General features: G+C 41.5%; 2 protein-coding genes and 1 long non-coding RNA gene across 13 annotated transcripts in view; 2 read left to right on the top strand and 1 right to left on the bottom strand.

The window, feature by feature from the left end:
• The first annotated feature begins 602 nt into the window (after nucleotides 1-602).
• LOC125884649 (uncharacterized) lies at nucleotides 603-7,882 on the top strand. Of its 2 annotated transcripts, XR_007448748.1 has the most exons (5): nucleotides 603-915; nucleotides 3,343-3,805; nucleotides 4,462-4,621; nucleotides 5,683-5,933; nucleotides 7,755-7,882. It is a non-coding gene; the product is annotated as an uncharacterized LOC125884649 (long non-coding RNA). The 2 variants fall into 2 exon arrangements; XR_007448747.1 differs by having other exon boundaries at nucleotides 4,462-5,933.
• Nucleotides 7,057-10,146, bottom strand: cenpl (centromere protein L). Of its 2 annotated transcripts, XM_049569626.1 has the most exons (5): nucleotides 9,869-10,146; nucleotides 9,058-9,232; nucleotides 8,713-8,967; nucleotides 7,762-8,337; nucleotides 7,059-7,679 (listed from the first exon to the last, which is right to left on the bottom strand). In XM_049569626.1, the coding sequence occupies exons 1-5, from the start codon at nucleotides 9,931-9,933 to the stop codon at nucleotides 7,605-7,607; spliced, it is 1,146 nt and encodes a 381-aa protein (XP_049425583.1). In that variant the 5' UTR covers nucleotides 9,934-10,146; the 3' UTR covers nucleotides 7,059-7,604. The 2 variants fall into 2 exon arrangements, with proteins under 2 accessions (XP_049425582.1, XP_049425583.1); XM_049569625.1 differs by having other exon boundaries at nucleotides 7,057-7,679; nucleotides 9,058-10,146.
• Nucleotides 10,147-13,689: 3,543 nt separating this feature from the next.
• LOC125884654 (peripheral plasma membrane protein CASK-like) overlaps nucleotides 13,690-17,470 on the top strand; it is a 59,148-nt gene continuing 55,367 nt past the window's right edge. For 4 of the 9 annotated variants that reach the window (XM_049569675.1, XM_049569682.1, XM_049569676.1 and 1 more), the window contains exon 1: nucleotides 13,751-14,660. In XM_049569675.1, the coding sequence (XP_049425632.1) occupies nucleotides 14,596-14,660 (65 nt within the window). In that variant the 5' untranslated portion in view covers nucleotides 13,751-14,595. Of the gene's footprint in view, nucleotides 14,661-17,470 lie in introns of all 9 variants that reach the window. The other 5 variants (XM_049569680.1, XM_049569681.1, XM_049569679.1 and 2 more) reach the window with 3 other exon arrangements.

Genomic DNA, 17,470 nt, shown 5'->3' on the forward strand with positions numbered 1-17,470 from the left:
TAGGAGTCCACGAAAGACGATCACAAGTTGCTTATTTTGTTTTTTGCCTTTTTCTACCAGTGCAATATAAGGTGATGTTACGGTTATGTTTTTGACAGCTTATGTCTCCAGCTGGCGTTTTGTATGCTCATATTCCCTCATTGTTTCTATTTAATGTCATTTTGTTATCTGAGCTGTATGAATTTGGTTGGGTGTCTTCTTGAAATAAAGTTGCCTGATTTTGTTTTGAACAAAAAGTGTCTTCATGTTGCAGCATCTGACAAATTTGAGCTGTAACTGAATTTATTAACAAGTGTGTCAAATTTGATGATTTAAAAAAGGGCTAAAGGAATTAACGTAGAGCTAGAACATTAAGTTGATTGACAGAAAGCAAGATAATTGTAAACTGATTATATTTTGATTTTCAACTCCTTCTTTTTTACTTTATTGACTAAAATACAAATTCATATTCTTACTCATAATTCATTTTATTGACATGAAGTGTTTGGTATTAAAATATCATTTAATATAACATGATGGATTCCAGCACAGTCCACAAAGCCCTACTGAATATGGCTTGATGGTAACCAGGGTAACCCTTGAAGTCTCGCGATAGTCTAACGGATTTCTAGAAACGGTCATTCTCAGGCATGATTTGTTTTTTTCCTACGTTATCAGGTTAGAGTCAGAATTATAGCCTATAGGCAGTTTTAGTCCATATTACAAAGTTTTTGGAGTCAGTCAGTAAGTCGGTAAAAATATCCAGTCAGGATGCCAGTCAAACGACAAGGACGTCGAGTGATTTAATCTTTTTCGTCAAACGACAGCCGCGCTACGCCGCAAAATGGCGCCTTGACACAGGTGGAGTCGGGACCAGTTAACGTTATGGTGCTTCCAACACTGGAAGCGGGAGACCATCACAAATTACATATGGAAGTAAGTTACATTTGCTAACTGCTATATTAATTTTAGTCATTTAACACGTCATGATCGTTAGTTAGGTTAATTGATCTAAAGCAGAGTGATGCGAACAGTTGTTGGCGCAGTGTGCAAGCTAGGGCTAATGCTAAGCTAACGTTAGCAGGGCTCCAGACTGACTTTTTTTTTAGTAGGAGCATTGTTACCCCTGACTGAAACATTTTCGGAGCACATGCAGAAAATTTAGGGGCTACTGTTAAACGTCCTGTAACCAACTATTCACATTTTTGGCCGTTTTAATTGTATCATGAACTGTATGTAGTTTACTGTATATTAACATTGGACTGTTTTAACTATTGGAAGAATTTAGCGGCACAGAAACTGGTGGTCAGTGGGATGTGAGGACTCTTAAAATAACATCTGTACAGATGTGAAGCCCTGACTATATCTGATGGATCTTTAATGAAAGCTGTTGTCTTTTATATATATGTGTATATATATATATTAGTGTCACACAGTATACTGGTACTAAAATAGTACTGCGGTACTAGAGTATTCCAAACGGTACTATACTGCATTTGGAAAATACTGGTACTTTGAAACTGATTCAATTCATTAATTTAGTTAATTTATTTTACTCATTTATGCACGCAAACGCCTTTCTTGTTCCTATTCGAGCACATATTGCGCAAGTGGTGTGTGTGACAACACCTGTATCAACATTCGCAGCTGGTGCGTGTGAAAAAAGGCAAGAGAAAGTCTGCCTCACAAAGGGAGACAACACGAGACAACACAAACTTGGTGGAACGCTTGAATTACCAAACCGTGACGTCTGTACTGAGGTACTTACCGAACCATGATTTTTTTGGTACCGTTACACCCCTACTATTTATTGTTCGAAAGGTTTGTATCCAAAAGGACTTTTCCTTAGGAAAAGTACCGAAGAGTATCGAAAAGTATTGAAATTCATATTGGTATTGGTATCGAAACAAAGATTTTGGTATCGTGACAACACTAATATATATATATATATATATGTGGCTTATAGTCAGACACAATTTATTCAGCCCATGTAGTTAAAAGGACAGGTCTGAGAACTGATGTAAAATGGAGGTTGAATCATTAAAATAAATTACAAATCGTCTGTAAAGGATTTTAATAGATTAATGTATCATAATTAAAACAGTTGGGGACTGAGAACAAACTGATATAGGAGTCTGATAATATTTTGGTAAATCTACATCATATTGGAAATCATCATCACATTGTGCTTCTGTGACTCCCTGTATGGACTGAAGGCTGCTGGAAACTGTTCGGCTGAAACCAGTTAACCAGACTTCACCGCACTTGCAGACCTGTGGACTTTGTGGGCCCGTTCCCAGGAAGTCTGGGAGTGCTTAGGGCTCCAAAGCCACATTTCATCCAGTCCACAAGGGGCCTAAAGTGGACCTTATGCAGAGTTACAGAGTCCGCTTTTATATCTCACAATTCATTGCAATATGGACGTGACCATGATCATTATGAATGTGTGAAATAGTTATTGATAGTTGGGCCTATTAAATGTTACTTGAATCTTGTAGGACAGAAATAATAATAATAATGAATCATGAATCATGAAAGTAATGTCCAATTTATTAAATTATAGTCCTCCTGTTCTTATTCACAAACATTTCTGTTTTTGAACACGTGTAACCTTTATGTTGTTTGGAGATGTATTAATAAATTTTTGTTTAGTCACAAAAAAAGCTGTACATGGGATTTATATGTTGTCATCTGCAGTGACAGATGAAAAGGCACTGTTCATCAGCTTATATGACATATGAATATGACAGCAGCTGAACATTACCACGACAATGGGTAAAATGGTCTCAAATTTATCGGTATCGATATAGAGTCAAGTTGTGCCACATAATACATATCAGTGTTCAAATCTCCTGTCTCATACTCTCCGCACAGCTGCCTGCGCCCCACTGACACTGTATTTCAGAGGATTGTTCAGGATCCATAAAACGTTCGTGCTTTGCAGATGTGCAGATTTACTCCTTCACAGGATTCCCATGGAAAAGTTGAAATTCCTGAATTCCACGAATTGATAGCTATTGTACCATGTATTTGCCTATTACTGGTTTTGTTAATAATTGGGGATAAAAATAGAATTAATTGGAAAAAATAATTGAAAAAAAAGGTGATTGTAAATTGCACAATGCCCTATTGCACTAGATTTAACAATAAGGTGTGAGTGCTTAAGTGCTTCTGAGTTTATTGCATCTTGCCCTATTGCACTATTATCAGACAAATTCAGCGGCTTGAGAGAGCCTGGAACAAATATTTCCATCTATTACTGGAAAAAAGAAACAAAGTGTGAGCTTGAATTAATAGAGGTAAAGGAACTTGGTTTAAAAAAATCACTTTAAGTTGCCAATATATTTTTCATCTCTTTTCTAGGCAATGGTCCTGGCTTTTATAACTGAACATTCCCTTCCACTCTCGCTCCGGTCCTTGTGGAGATGAGTCAACAACTCAACTGAGCAGACACGCAGCTACTTTGATCAAGAGCGGAAGGATGTCATCGTTGAACACTTAGATTCTCTTGAAGTAGTGAAAGTCAGTGCTGCCAGTTTGGAGAAGGCCATGTGTGACTTCTTTGAGAGAAAACGGATTCCCTGAACAAACCTAGTCAGCATAATGCTGGATTCATGCAACGTGATGAGGGGCAGCAAATCGGGACTTGAGACAGGAATCAGACAGAACTATTGTCCAACACTGGTGCACAAACTTCATGACCAGCTTCATCAAACCTGAGCACCTCAAGATGTCACCCAAAGCACTGATGAAGTTGGACTTGGCAGACCAGACTCTGTACTCTGTAGCAGAAACACAGGCAGCAGCAGCCCACCCAAAACACCTGGTTAGTGTGAAATAAGTTGGTATTAAGAATGTTTAGTATTAACATTTAAGTGTTAACTAGTATTTGTCATTGGTGTTAACATTGATATTTACTATCACAGGCCATAATTTCAAGAGTTTTCTATTGAACCTCTGTCTTGTTGATCTGAGGAGATTCAATAGAATTTCTTGGCATAGGCCTTAAGATTAAATAGAAATTCTTAGGCCTTTGTAGCGTGGTTAATGACAAAGTACTTGGGAATTAAATTATTTGCATTGGAGTCCCTTGCATATTACAAAGTGTTTACTGTGGCCAAAATTGTTTACAGAAGCACAAAGCTCTGCATATATCTAGCCTCATAAATGTGCTCTCCAAGTGCACCAGATTTGCCCCTGTGCCCCACTAGAGGTTCGGAGGCTCTCTCTTTTTTCACTATACCTGTGTTTGCATCCCTGTAACCCTGACCTGAAACAAGTACCTAATGTCAGGAAATTCTAATACGGAACCATTTTTAACAAGAAAGTATTGGAAAAACTATCTACATGTCTGTATACCACGCAACACTAGTACGCAGGGTTGGGAAGCACCTAATTATGTAATTTGGATTAACCTGTCATATTTATTGACATGCAATACATTAGTCAGTTTAAAACAAAAGTCGCTCTTTATGTTGATAGGAGCCTGCAGCCGGTACTATGAGCATGTGAAGCGGGAGTTAAAGCTTCAAGCTGAAAACAAGATGGAGGAGGATCGCAGGGCTGAAGCTCTGAACAGCAGGAGACACTGGATAAGTTGAATCATATATGGAAACTTAATGAAAATCTGCAGCTTTATAATGTAATAATCCCACAAATCTATTAACAGTCGCTTACCACAAACGCAATGCCTCATGTCCCACAAACACCATTTATTCTTTGCATCTGCATAAACAAAGCATACTGTAATCTGTTACCTACGGCATCTGCGCTCACTTTTGGGTATCTCCCTCTTATGGTGAACATGAGGAACTGCACTCTACTGGTACTGCAAGTCCAAAGGGGTAACTGGAGCACAGTAATTCTGTTTTAACAAATAAAATAAAATGAAATGATGCAACTGACTTAAATGAAATGATAAAATGACCTATAATAAAATTACTAAATAGATAAATAAGACAGGGGTGGCCTTTAGTTTAAACTGGAAACTGGAAAAATATGGTGTTTGGGGAATAGTGCTTGACTGGGTCAAAAATTATTTAAGTGGGAGACAGCAGTTTGTGAGATTGGGTAACTGCTCCTCATCATGTTTGGGAATTACTTGTGGTGTGCCCCAGGGGTCAGTATTGGGCCCTAAATTCTTCATTGTGTACATAAATGATATATGTAAAGTCTCTCAGTTATTGCATTTTGTTCTTTTTGCGGATGATACAAATATTTTTTGCTCTGGGGACAACTTACAACAATTACAAGAGGACATCACTAAAGAAATGAAGAAACTAAAGATGTGGTTTGACAGAAACAGGTTGTCATTAAATTTGAACAAGACAAAAATAATGTTATTTGGTCATTGTAGAATGAATACACAGGTCATTGAAATTGGAAAAGTTAATGAAATTAAATTTCTGGGAGTAATTATAGATGACAGAATTAGCTGGAATTACATGTCAAACATGTACAGAATAAAGTTGCAAGAAGTATTGCAATAATAAACAAAGCAAAGATGGTTTTAGATCAGAAATCACTCCACACCGTATACTGTTCTTTAGTCTCACCTTACTTACAGTACTGTGCTGAGGTTTGGGCCAACAACTACAAAACCACGCTATCTCCTCTTAACTATTCTTCAAAAAAGAGCGATACGAATTATTCACAAAGTTGGTTACCAGGAACACAACTCTTAAAAATTGTTTTCTGTTTCAGCTTCTTAATGCACAAAGGGCTGAGGCAGAGAAACTGTTGACTGAGGAGGAGTACAGGTACTTGAAGGATGTCCCTGAATGCCTCATGAGTGAGGAAGAGACTGATGAGGAGGATAAACAGACATGGAGAGTCAGCCAACCTGAGAGGAGAGCCACCAGGCTGACTGAAATTTTGCAGGGGTGTCGAGAGAAGGTGGTCGGGTAGCAGAATAGCTCCAACAGGATGGTCCATTTGAAGAAGGACTAGGGATGGTAACTGAGAAACTCTTAAAAATAAAAAAGTTGTGTTGATGCTGAAAATCTGTGTAGGCCTACTTTTTTTCCCAAGAATTTGTGACTTTAGAAAGAAAGTGTTTTGTTATATAATATTCTTTGAGCAAGTGAAGACAGTGTGTAGGTGTCTGTTCTGTCTTTCAAGGTTTGAAAAGTGCTTACATTAATTGCTTTACTTTCATAATAAATCACTCTCCGACCCTGAATCTTTTCACATAAGGGCCTTAAACAAAGGGAAGTCATATTATATTGACATCATTTCCCAGTGAAGGATCACCTGCATGCAAAATATTTATTTACTTATTGTGAACAGATTAAAGAGAACAGCTGCGCTCACTACAGTATATGCAGTTGCCTGAAAATCCATCAATGCCATTTTGCTGGATCTACAATTTTTGTGATACATGAATCTGGTATTCTAAAACAAGATTTATAGTTGAGCGCAGACCCTATGCACATCGCCTACATCGTGAGCATTTTTACTTCTGCTGTGGTGTGTCTGTGTCACGCTGCAATTTACACCTCCAAAACACTAGTTGGCGGCGGAGGTTTCTGTGAAGTGCTGTTAAGTTTAGTTGATTCAAAACACACATTTAACACACATTTAATATGACCTAATAGAGACAGTTTCAAACACAAATACACAAATCAGCTTCACTATAACTCGCAGCACTCACAGACAAACACTTGTCTTTATCTGGACACATTTTCCTCACCAATACCACATGCTAACGTTATTAGCACAAGCCTATGGAATTTTACATTGTATAAATTAGCCTAGCAGCTAGAGATCTTTTCCGGTTCTCATAAAACCAGGGACAGCAGTGACATTTGACAAAGGTAACGACACACAATTTGACTCCATTACAACTCAAAAAGTTCACTGACAAAACAGCTGTCTTACACTAAACGTTTTCCAAACAAATACAAAATGCTAACGTTAGAACAAGTCTGGCATTTTACATTGTATAAATTAGCCTAGCAACTAGCAAACTTTTCCTCTTCTCATATAAAACCAGGGACAACAGCGACATTTAACAAAGGTAAGCAATTACTCTAATCATAGGGAGGTCACTGGGAGTCATGCCTTTGCTATCCAAGGAAACATAAATTCACAAGCGGGTCCTCCATGTTGTTTCTACTGTTGCCGAAAATGGACAGACCAAACGGTGCTGGGTAGGGTCATTCATGTTTTTGCGTTTCAGTTGGTTGCAATTTGCAACCTCATCACTAGATGCCACTAAATTCCACACAGTAGACCTTCAAGTGTTGGAATCATCATGCACCAGTCAAACATCTTTTTCTGGCTTTTATTTACATCTATAAATGACAAAACTATATACAGTAAAGTATTTACAAAAAGAGGTGGAACCTATGTATGTGATGTTTACATGCAGGAAAAGAGTGAAAAAATAGCCAAAACATGACTCAGTTGTGCGCAATATTAAATAAAATATTGCAAAAAAAAAAAAAATTATTCTCAATTTCATGTTTTGAAGAGAGGTTTAAAAAATGGATGTTTGACTTTATTTATGTTTTTAAAAAAAGCAATCTGCACTATAATTAAGCTGCATTTCCAGGCTTTCCTAGGAGTAGGTGTTGTGTATTGTAACGTTGCATTTCCTGGTGGGGGTAAGTCTGTTGTACCACTCAGATGGGCATTTTGAGGAGGGCGCACTCTGTCAGTAGTGTCAGGGTGGTGATCATGTATTTACTGTTGGAGATCTGTAACAAAAGGAAACCGTTATGAGTACAGTTACATTCACAGTGTGTGCTGAAAGCATTTTCTGTTTCTGTCAGATGGTACCTTGATCCTGCCGCTGTATTTGGCTGAGCCCAGTGCTGTGGAGACCTGGTTCAGGCTGCCTGCCGACAGATCCAGCCTGAAGTGTCTGTAGAAGTGGCTCTTCAGCCCCTGCATGAACCTCACCACCTCCTCAATGTCGATACTGCTCTCCTCCTCTGCCTCCTCCCCTCCTTCATTCTCCTTCTCCTTCCTCACACTGCACCACAGGTCCCAGGCGTCCTCAGGTCGAACTGTGTAGGTGACCTGCAGCGGTGGCGTAACTGAAAGTGTCCAAATCATTTTGAGGTGTTGTAAGCTGGACTCAGTGTGGCAGTTCGTCCATAACGCCATCAGCCATTGTAAACTCATGTGGCTGATTTCCAGGGGGCCGAAGCAGCAGTCGAAGGACTGCTGGAACCAAGATTTGACCAAAGATGTGAGACCTTCCGCCCCACTGCTGCCGAAGAGCGGCAGGCAGATGAAGTCCTTTGGCAGTGAGCGCAGGTAATCGGGGTTGCCGTTGATGCAGGTGAGCCAGCCGCTCCAGACTGGCTTCTGTGGCTCGTCCTGTCTGAGAAACAAAGGCTTTGAGTGGATCTGTGGAAGGAACGGGAACAGTTAGTTTCACACACGGAACACAAGGCATATTAATCTACACAAATACAGTTTGTAACTTTTATAGAAACAAGGAATCCGAATGTTTTCAGACACGTTTTAGTGTACTGTTTATAATAAATTCTGTGACCAGGCCGCCATGTTGGAAATAGTCAACAGAAGTACCAAGCACCGCCCACCAGCAAGACCAATGTTTTCATTCTACAGCTAAACAGTACACTAAAATATGTTCCTGAAAACATTTGAGGAGAGAAACGGGCAGTGCAGTAACAGAATCTCAATATACTGCCACTTTGTCGCACATACCCACATCCACCTGGAAAGCTTCTCCTGCCTCTACAGAACCCACGTTCTCACCTGTATGAGGACCATCTCCGCGTCGTCGTCTGACTGTGCCATCCCCTGCACCAACGAGAAGGAGGCTCTGAAGGGTTTCTGTGGTCCCTCCAACTCCACTGCCAAACCTTGCTGCTTCTCTGCGGCAATGAATGCCGAGAGCTGCCTGGAGTAGCTCTTCAGCTGAGTGTGTCTGAACTGATAGAGAGGAGTGACGTACGACAGCTGCCACTCCGTTTTCACCAGCAAGGCCAGCTGCTCCAAATTCACCTTCTCCTTTGACAGACAGGAGAACAGAGACGATGAGCATTCTGTGTCACGTTGACATTTATTACATGTGTGTGATAATTGCCTGGGTTGACTCACAGTGATGTTGTGTGACTTTGGAGCCCGTCTGCTGGTGTTGAGCCTCCGCGCCGTCAACGCTGGGGTCAAGCCAAGACGTGAGGCAGCACCCAAGCAGCTGCGGTATGACAGCCGGTAGCTCCTGGTTTTGCTCCTCCTCTGGACTACAACACTGTTGAGAGGAGTCCTTGTCACACTGAAACACACACAAAGCATCACATCAGCTTCATCGGGTCTAAATCCCACAGGGTGAAACAGAGGGGTCTCAAAAGATTGACTTGGGTGCAGTGTTACTGAAAGATCACTTGGTCCCACAGCAATAAGCATACAGAGCAAAACCCTGCTAAGACTTCTGCCTCCTCATGCTGTGTTTGCAATAACATTACAGAGAAACCAATATAATGTTACTGTAATATTACAACTTGAATTTTAAAACGAAACATAAGGTAACGCTGCACTCAATCGGAAAACAACAGCTTCATTACCACTATTCTAGCTGACGACTTGGTAGAAATGAGGGGAGGGACAGTTACAAAATGTGAAAATTAGCTTTATAACTCCATTGGGCACGGGATACATGCCGAATTAAAAAATGGAGGCAAATTATTCGTAAAATGTCTTGTATGTAATTATGTGAGATGGGTATCTCTCATTAAAAGCAAGGCAACATTAAAATACTCGATTACTGAATGTAATTTGGCGTGACAGTTTATTGATACGGACGACAACGGCAAGTATCGGTGCTACGAGAGCCGGAACTCACTGTTACGTTGTTTCGTAGTCAAACATACTTTTAAAAAAATATATTTTAGGACTAAATATAAAGTTTTACCTGCTGGGTTGTCGCTCCATGTTTGGCGTACCGGCTGAAGCCCTCAATTTTAGCTCTTTGGCCATGGTGGCCGAGGCAGAAAGAAACCGGAAACAGATTTAAACATCGCGCTTTCCCAGGAGTCTGCGCGGTTAAAAACAGCCAATCACGTGAAGCCAAACAGGAAGTGTTTTTATTTTTATTTTTTTCCGAACGTTCAAGGAAAATATGAAAAGTTTCACGTGAAATACGAAATTGAATAAGCGTAAAGTTGAAAATAAAAATAAAAAAAGGAAGGATAAGCACAAAAATAACAAAATTAATTAATTAAACTAATTATTTTTTATAACTGTTTATTCAATCAAATGCTATTTGTTCAGTTGCGTTTCCCGCATCACACTTACTGTTTGCTAGTTTTTTGTTATTTTTAACCTTCTTTTGACTAGTTCTTATATTTTACATCTTACTGTTATCTAGTTTTATTTTTATATTTATTTTTTATTTATTTATTTTTTTTTTTACTATTTTAGTTCTTGTATATTGCTGCTTTGGATCAGCACTCCTCTAACTTTATATTGAAACAGCTACACAGCAATTTTCCTTGGGATGAATTAAGTTTTATCTTATCTTAATTTTATGTTTCACCTCTTATGATGTTAGATTTTGCTGCTTAACCACAGGCTTGAAATACATTGGTTGCAACCTGAGCTTTGTGGCTGAAACTGTGCACAAACTGAACCAATTAAATGTCTCATTTTTCAACACAGAGCTGCTCCCCTCCCCTTTTTCTTTGTGTCTTCTTGGGACGTTGCCAGTCGTCACTTACTTCAGATAACACCTCAGTATGAGAGAACCTTATGGTACAGTAATGTATGGATATGATACAACCTGAACAGACAAATGTTTTATGGCAGAACTGTAAATCAAAACATTATATTTTAGCATTAAGGATAAGGTAAGGGTTAGTTTTAAGTTAAGGCTTGGGTTAAGGGTGGGGTTAAGGTTCCTTGGAATGAGTGTAAGTCAATGCACCATCCTCCTAAGTGACAAAAATAAGTGTGTGTATTTGTATTGGTGTGTGCGCATGTTCCACTGGCTGCCAGTTTCACATGCAACCACCAAAACCATTCCCCTCCCTGTTACCATGGAAACTGTGCCCTTTCCTTTTTTCTCCCCCCATCTATGGTGCTTCCCCATTCTCCTTCTAGTGGCCTTTTCTTTCTCTCCTTTTATAGCATACTCTATCCTCCATATTTACAGTCTTGCATTTGCCCTCACCCTACATGTGTGTGAGCCTGTGTCTGTGTGTGTATGCCTGTTCTGCAGGTACCTTTGTATTGAGTGAAGGCTTCAATAGCACATACATTGCCATACATACAGTATGATGACCACATCAACAGCCAATCGGGTTATGGGTAGCTGCTGGTGGGCTTCAACCAATGGGGGAGGCTCGCAGATGATGTGTGAGCAGAGGGGATGCAGCGCCATGGAAACTGCAGAGGGTGCCATAAGAGAACAGCGCGCTCTAGTGGCACCTGATGTCTTTGTTTATCCCCGTCTGTGTGGATGGGTTCACCATTCTGCTTGAGAGAACTTCAACTGCCTTTGTGATACTTGTTTACTTGTTTTCCAGCTCACATTTTTTTTCTGAGTTACGTTTGTGTCTCTGATGGGCACTGGGGAACAGGCTAGGCTTATATGTTCTCAGTATTCAATATAATTTAATTCATGTGGGAGTTTATTTTAACCTGGGGGTGTTGAATAGGTAGTTTGTTTGTTTTTTTTACTGACATTTGGCACAGCTGGATCAAACAAAATCACACTTAAATAGCTGCATCACATACTTTAAATTATTATTTAAATTTTTATCCAATCATAACCTTAAAACTGAAACTGTAACCACGCCAGCAACACGATTTGTGACACATCTTTTTTGGAAAATCAGTTTGAAGGTTTGTTTGTAGCCGTACTTTGTGAAATAATATTGAAGGAACATAAACATATGTTTGTTTCGTATGCATATTACTCATGAAAAAGAGAGTAAAAATGGATGAAGTTAGGCCATTGTTCTTTTAAAGACATGGTGGATGAATTACTGAACGGGCCTAGCTGCCAACAGGCCCAGGGGCTCAGATTGTCAGGGCTGCCCTGGCCTTCACCTGCAAAATGTAACTCAAAGAGACATGACTAGAAAGAGTCTCAATATTGCCACAAAAAGAGGCAAAGGAACTGCACAGGGGCGCAAAACAACTACAAAAGCAGCAAAACAACCACAAAGTGACATCACAGAGACATAGAATGACAACAAGGGGTAAAACAACCACAAAGAGACACGAAATGACAACAAAAAGGGGCAAAACAATGACAAAGAGACACACAAAATGGCCACAAAGAGACACAAAATGAGCTCCAAGAGACACAAAACGACCACAAAGAGACACAAAATGACAACAAGGGGCAAAACAACCACAAAGACACACAAAACAACCACAAAGAGACATAAAACGACCACAAAGAGACACAAAATGACACCAAGGAGCAGAACGACCACAAAGAAACACAAAATGACCTCAAGGAGACACAAAATTACCTCCAAGAGACACAAAACGACGGCAAAGAGACACGAAATGACATCAACAAGGGGCAAAATAACCACGAAGACACACAAAACAACCACAAAGAGACACAAAATGACAACAACAAGGGGCAAAACAACCACAAAGAGACACAAAATTATATCCAAGAGACACAAAATGGCAACAAGGAGTAAAACAACCACAAAGAGACACAAAATTATATCAAAGAGATGCAAAATGACAACAACAAGGGGCAAAACAACCACAAAGACACACAAAACAACCACAAAGAGACACAAAACAACCACAAAGAGACACAAAATGACAACAAAGAGACACAAAAGACCTCAAAGACACATAAAATGGCCACAATGACACACAAAAATACCACAAAGAGACACAAAACGACAACAAAAGAGGGAAAACAGCCACAACGAGGTGGTGGTGGTGGTGGTGGTGGTGGGGGCCTTTCTCAAGCTGTGCCCAGGGGCCCACTGTCTCATTATCTGCCCATGGTTAAGAGTCACTTTATTCTTGTTTATATTTTTTGCCTTGTTGGAAAAAAATCTCAGTTTCAGAGCAACCTCTCTGTCATGTTAAAATATACTGTACTTCATCAGAGGATGCCCCAAAATGGAGCAGTGGGAGTTGCATGATCCCTTCCATCACCTCCAGGGGGCATCACCAACACATCTCAGGGCAGGTCTTCCACACCTGAGGAGGCAATTCCACCTGCGTCCCTGCACCTGCCACCTGCACCAGAGCAGCTCCTGCACCTGCAGAAAGATTACATGAAAGTAATTCGACTTAATCCGCACATAATTACAAACTAATCGCCTCTAACGCAGCTCTCCAGAGCCTTTTGCCCAAAAATGTTACCTATTTGAGAAGAGAAAAGGCTCGAGATTGAGTTGAAGATCATAATACCTTAATCACCTGTGTCAATATCGCATTGTCAGACAATAAAGACACTAATCTGTGCCTTATTTTCCCTGAGGATCCATGGGAATATGCAGGCTTCCCTGTTTTTATTCAGTGTTGACAGCCAGCGTGTGGGAAATACGTTATTACTGTCAGAGGAGACAACACAGAGGAATAAACTGCATGTTAAAGGGATGGAGATAAGAAGGGGAAAGGCTGACGTAAGGTGATGGGGCTTGGATGGTCGACGCTTGCGCGGGATACACTGGATGCAACCGTTAGAGGAGATTAGGAAACTGCGCCTAAATCGGCCCCCCATCAGACGCCATTTTGGCTCAAGCTAGGCTAAGAAACACGAGTCTGGGCCCCCCCGCTCTCCGGCGCCATTTCGGCTCTGGCCGGCCCAGTTTCCTGGACCATAGAGGGAGGAGCCTAGCATTTCTGGAAGTCGGAGGAACAGCCAGTCAAAGCCAGCCAGCATCTGAACCAGCGTAGGAACTGGAGCAGCGGTGGACGAAGGGTCGGCTGTGTTGGAATACGATATAATTTTAATATCCACGAGCACAGACGGTGAATGCAGCAGAGTAGTCGTCGACATGCACGCGAGGGTTTTCCATTTGGGTCCGGGGAGCTGAAGCATAGTGCAGCCCGGACACATTACGTTTTCGGTGGGATAAGCCATCTGTGATACACTGGGTGTGCACGGCGCAATAACGGCGCGAGACAACCGGTTATTCCATCGACAGCTAGCTCACACTAACCCAGCTAGCCAACCATTTTCCGAGCGCCCCGATAGCTTGCGGTGAAGCGAGCATCTCGGTCGGTGCGGGACGTGTCCGTGGATGCTGCTGAGGGAGCCCTGTGTCTGGCAGTACCCGACAGTAAGATACAAACCCGAGGCATGCAAAGAGGGGTGTTTTTCTGCAAACGAGCGAGGAAATCTCCACGCCCCGGGCTCTGCTCTGTGGCTACTATTTAGCTAGCTCGCTGGCTAGCCAGCCTACCGGGAGAGTTAGCTGAAGAGAAGGTGGGGCCGCGGAGTGACAGCCTTGGACGCCAGCTAATGTGGCTAGCCGGCTAACTTGGACTCTTGAGTGGCCACTCGTTTACCAGTCACTGACATTGAGAGGGGTGTAAATTACCAAGTGTGCAGTTTGGCTCCACGGTAGCACAAAGAAAACAAGTTATTATTGATTCCTCCAAAATCCGTGTGGGTGGGCTATCTTGAGGAGAGCATCCTCGTCTACCTGTATGACCATGGCGGACGACGACGTGCTGTTCGAGGATGTCTACGAGCTGTGTGAGGTGATTGGCAAGTGAGTACAGCTATCACACACTTCAATTGTTATATTGTCTCTGAATACTGTGGGTGTTTGACATTATTTTCTGTTGTTGCACACACACACTGCACAGCTGCAAGGGCCATGCTTAATTGGCTGCAGGCCTGCAGGTGTGTCAGGTGGGAAGTTCAGTGGGTGGGTGAGCTGAAATATGGTCTAATAGCAAGTCCTTAATTTCCTGATACACCAGGGGTTGGACGGTGCCTGACATCAAGTTTTCAGTGCAGGAAAGTGAACTGTATCAGACATGAGCTTCTTTGATTACAGGTGTAGAAGGTGGAGTAGCACAGGTGTTTACAGTAGGAAAAACTACCATTCATTGCAGTTGCTGAACAAATAAATTCCCATTCCTAGCTGACAGCCTGGCAGTCTGGGTTTGAGACACCGGACATGTGGTCGAATCATCTGGCTGCACATCTGAAATGTCTGCAGACAGGATTTTCCCTCTCCTAATCCCCCTGTTTGACAGCACCCACACCTGCATACAGCTAGACTGGCACGCTGGTCAAACTGTGCAAGAGGTTGGCGTAGCTTTTTTAATACAACAGTGAAATTGCCACAGTATGCTTGCACTGTTGTGTGGTCGGAGACGGCGTCCCAGCTCCTGCTGTCAGTGAAGCGGGAATGCTGACAAGCCCATCACAGTCCTGGGCTACCAGTCAGTCCCCTCCCCCCTGCAAGCTTCGCTCACTGGAGGGTCCATTAAATTTGTTTTAGGGCAAAGAGGCACACTCTCTCCAGACCCTCAGGCCCTGCTCTATTTCCCGGGACTTCCTGTTGTCTTGGTTACTAATTGATGGTTGTCCAGGACCACTACCTTGGAGGCCCAGTAACAGATATGAGGAGCCACTGGGGAGAGTCAGTGTGGAAAAAGTGCATGCTGTCTTCAAGTGTGTATGATTTAATTTGACCCTACGAATCAACTGGAGTGGTAAATACAGAGAAAGTATGTTTCTCCATTTTGATTTTCTTTGCTCGATCTTAGGCGTGATTCAAACAATATTTACGCGTTTTGGTAGTTTGTTTTATTCACCTTCGTTGCCAGATGAGCAGAGCTTTCCACTTGCAACAGATGCCACCTTCTTAGAGCTGCAGCGATCAGTCGATTTCAGTGATTCGTCCATCGAAAGAAAAGCAGCCGCCGACTAATTTGATAATTTATTAATAGTCATTTTTCAAGCAAAATGTCAAACATTTGTTGGTTTCTGACTTCTTAAATGTGAGAATTCGCTGCCTTTTCTTCACATTTATGATGGCAAATGAAGAGCCTTTGGGTTCTGGACTGGGGCTGCAACTAGGCTAACGATTATTTTCATTGTCAACTAATCTGCTGATTACTTCTCCAATCAGTCGACTAATTATTTTATCAAAAAATGTGTTAAAATGTTGAAAAATGTCGGCCTGTCTCTCCCAAACCCCAAAATTATGTCATCTAATGTCTTGTTTTGTACTCACGCCAAAGGGTTTTAGTTCACCGTCATGGGAGAGTGTGTAAAGCTGCCAATACTTGAACGTAAGAAGCTGCAATAAGAGTATTTTGGGGTACTTTTATAGTACTTTTCTAGGACAAATTTCTCAAACCGATTAGTCAACCACTAAAATAGTCACCGATTATTTTACTAGTCGACTAATCGTTGCAGCCATATTCTGGACTGTTGGCTGGACAGAAGAAGAAACTTGAAGATGTCATTTTGGGATGATTTATAGACAAAAGGATCCTTAGTTGCTTCCAAATGTCTTTTTGGAAATCACCAGCCTACATGGAAATACCTGCACGTCCCGCGTGTAGTGCCACATTTATGGAGGTAATACATCCAGGCTTCATTTTATAGCCAAAATGCAGTAGCCTCTACCTCAGTGTGGCTGTAAACAAACACTGAGACATACTGTAAATACTGCTTCAGGGTTTTGAGCAGTTGGTACGGTCACACAGTCCAGACAGGTCAGTAGAATAGTAACACACAAGCGAACAATAGTTCGGAGCATATTTTAAGCCTTAGCAAAGTCAAGAGATGCCACATTGATGTCACAGAAAAGACCAGTAAATCCCTCTTATCCTGCCAGTTCTTTAGCGAAACTGCAGTTGATGGATCAAGTGTGTTGAGTCCTGGTGTCTTGGGATGTGTTGCAGGAGGAAGAGGGGGATCATTTTTCCTCAGCCCCGAGGTGGGAGGGGAAGGGAGGCTGAGGCAGATCAATGGAGACAAGTGGAGTTGGGAATGGGATGGCCCTGAGGCTAAGGATATAAATAATGCCAGCAGACATTGACTGCAGCACTCTGCCATCTCCCACTTTGTTTTTAACCTCGTGTTTTACTGTTAGCGCTACTGTAGGTAGTGGACGGCGTGGCAGGCAGCTGAAACCTGAGGATGTTAATTAATTGGAGTTTGGAAATGCTTTGTAGCCACAGGAAGCAGTCAGAAAAACCCAATTCCGTGTTATCTTCTTTGGGTAGAGAGTTTTCCTGCTCCTGCATTTTAGCCTAAGTATGTTTTTTTAACAGAAGCCAGGCCATTTGGGTGTATAAGGGGATGGCAAGAATTATCTCGACACAAAATGATGTGTTTGCCTTAATGGAGTGACAGTACTGTGTCAAAGAGACCTCCTCCAGAGTTTCAGTACTTTGTTTTTCCATGTCATCCACCTTAAATGAACTTTTCGAGCTGATGTTTTCTGACTCACTCTGTTAGTTTAGAAATATTGAACCAATACAAAATATTTTGAGGCTGGATATTGTTAAAAAATGACGATACCAGTACCAGTACAAATCCCCCTAAAGTTATACA

The sequence above is a fragment of the Epinephelus fuscoguttatus genome, linkage group LG24 (assembly GCF_011397635.1).
Source record: "Epinephelus fuscoguttatus linkage group LG24, E.fuscoguttatus.final_Chr_v1".
Lineage (NCBI taxonomy): Eukaryota > Metazoa > Chordata > Actinopteri > Perciformes > Serranidae > Epinephelus > Epinephelus fuscoguttatus.

Bases quoted from the DNA above. Each gene is read 5' to 3' on its own strand.
- cenpl (XM_049569625.1), bottom strand. From the start codon at position 9,363: ATGCTTATTGCTGTGGGACCAAGTGATCTTTCAGTAACACTGCACCCA. The intron at 8,338-8,712 runs GTGAGAACGTGG...TTCCTTCCACAG, and splicing joins CGGAGATGGTCCTCATACAG to ATCCACTCAAAGCCTTTGTT. The intron at 7,680-7,761 runs GTACCATCTGAC...CTTTTGTTACAG, and splicing joins AATACAGCGGCAGGATCAAG to ATCTCCAACAGTAAATACAT.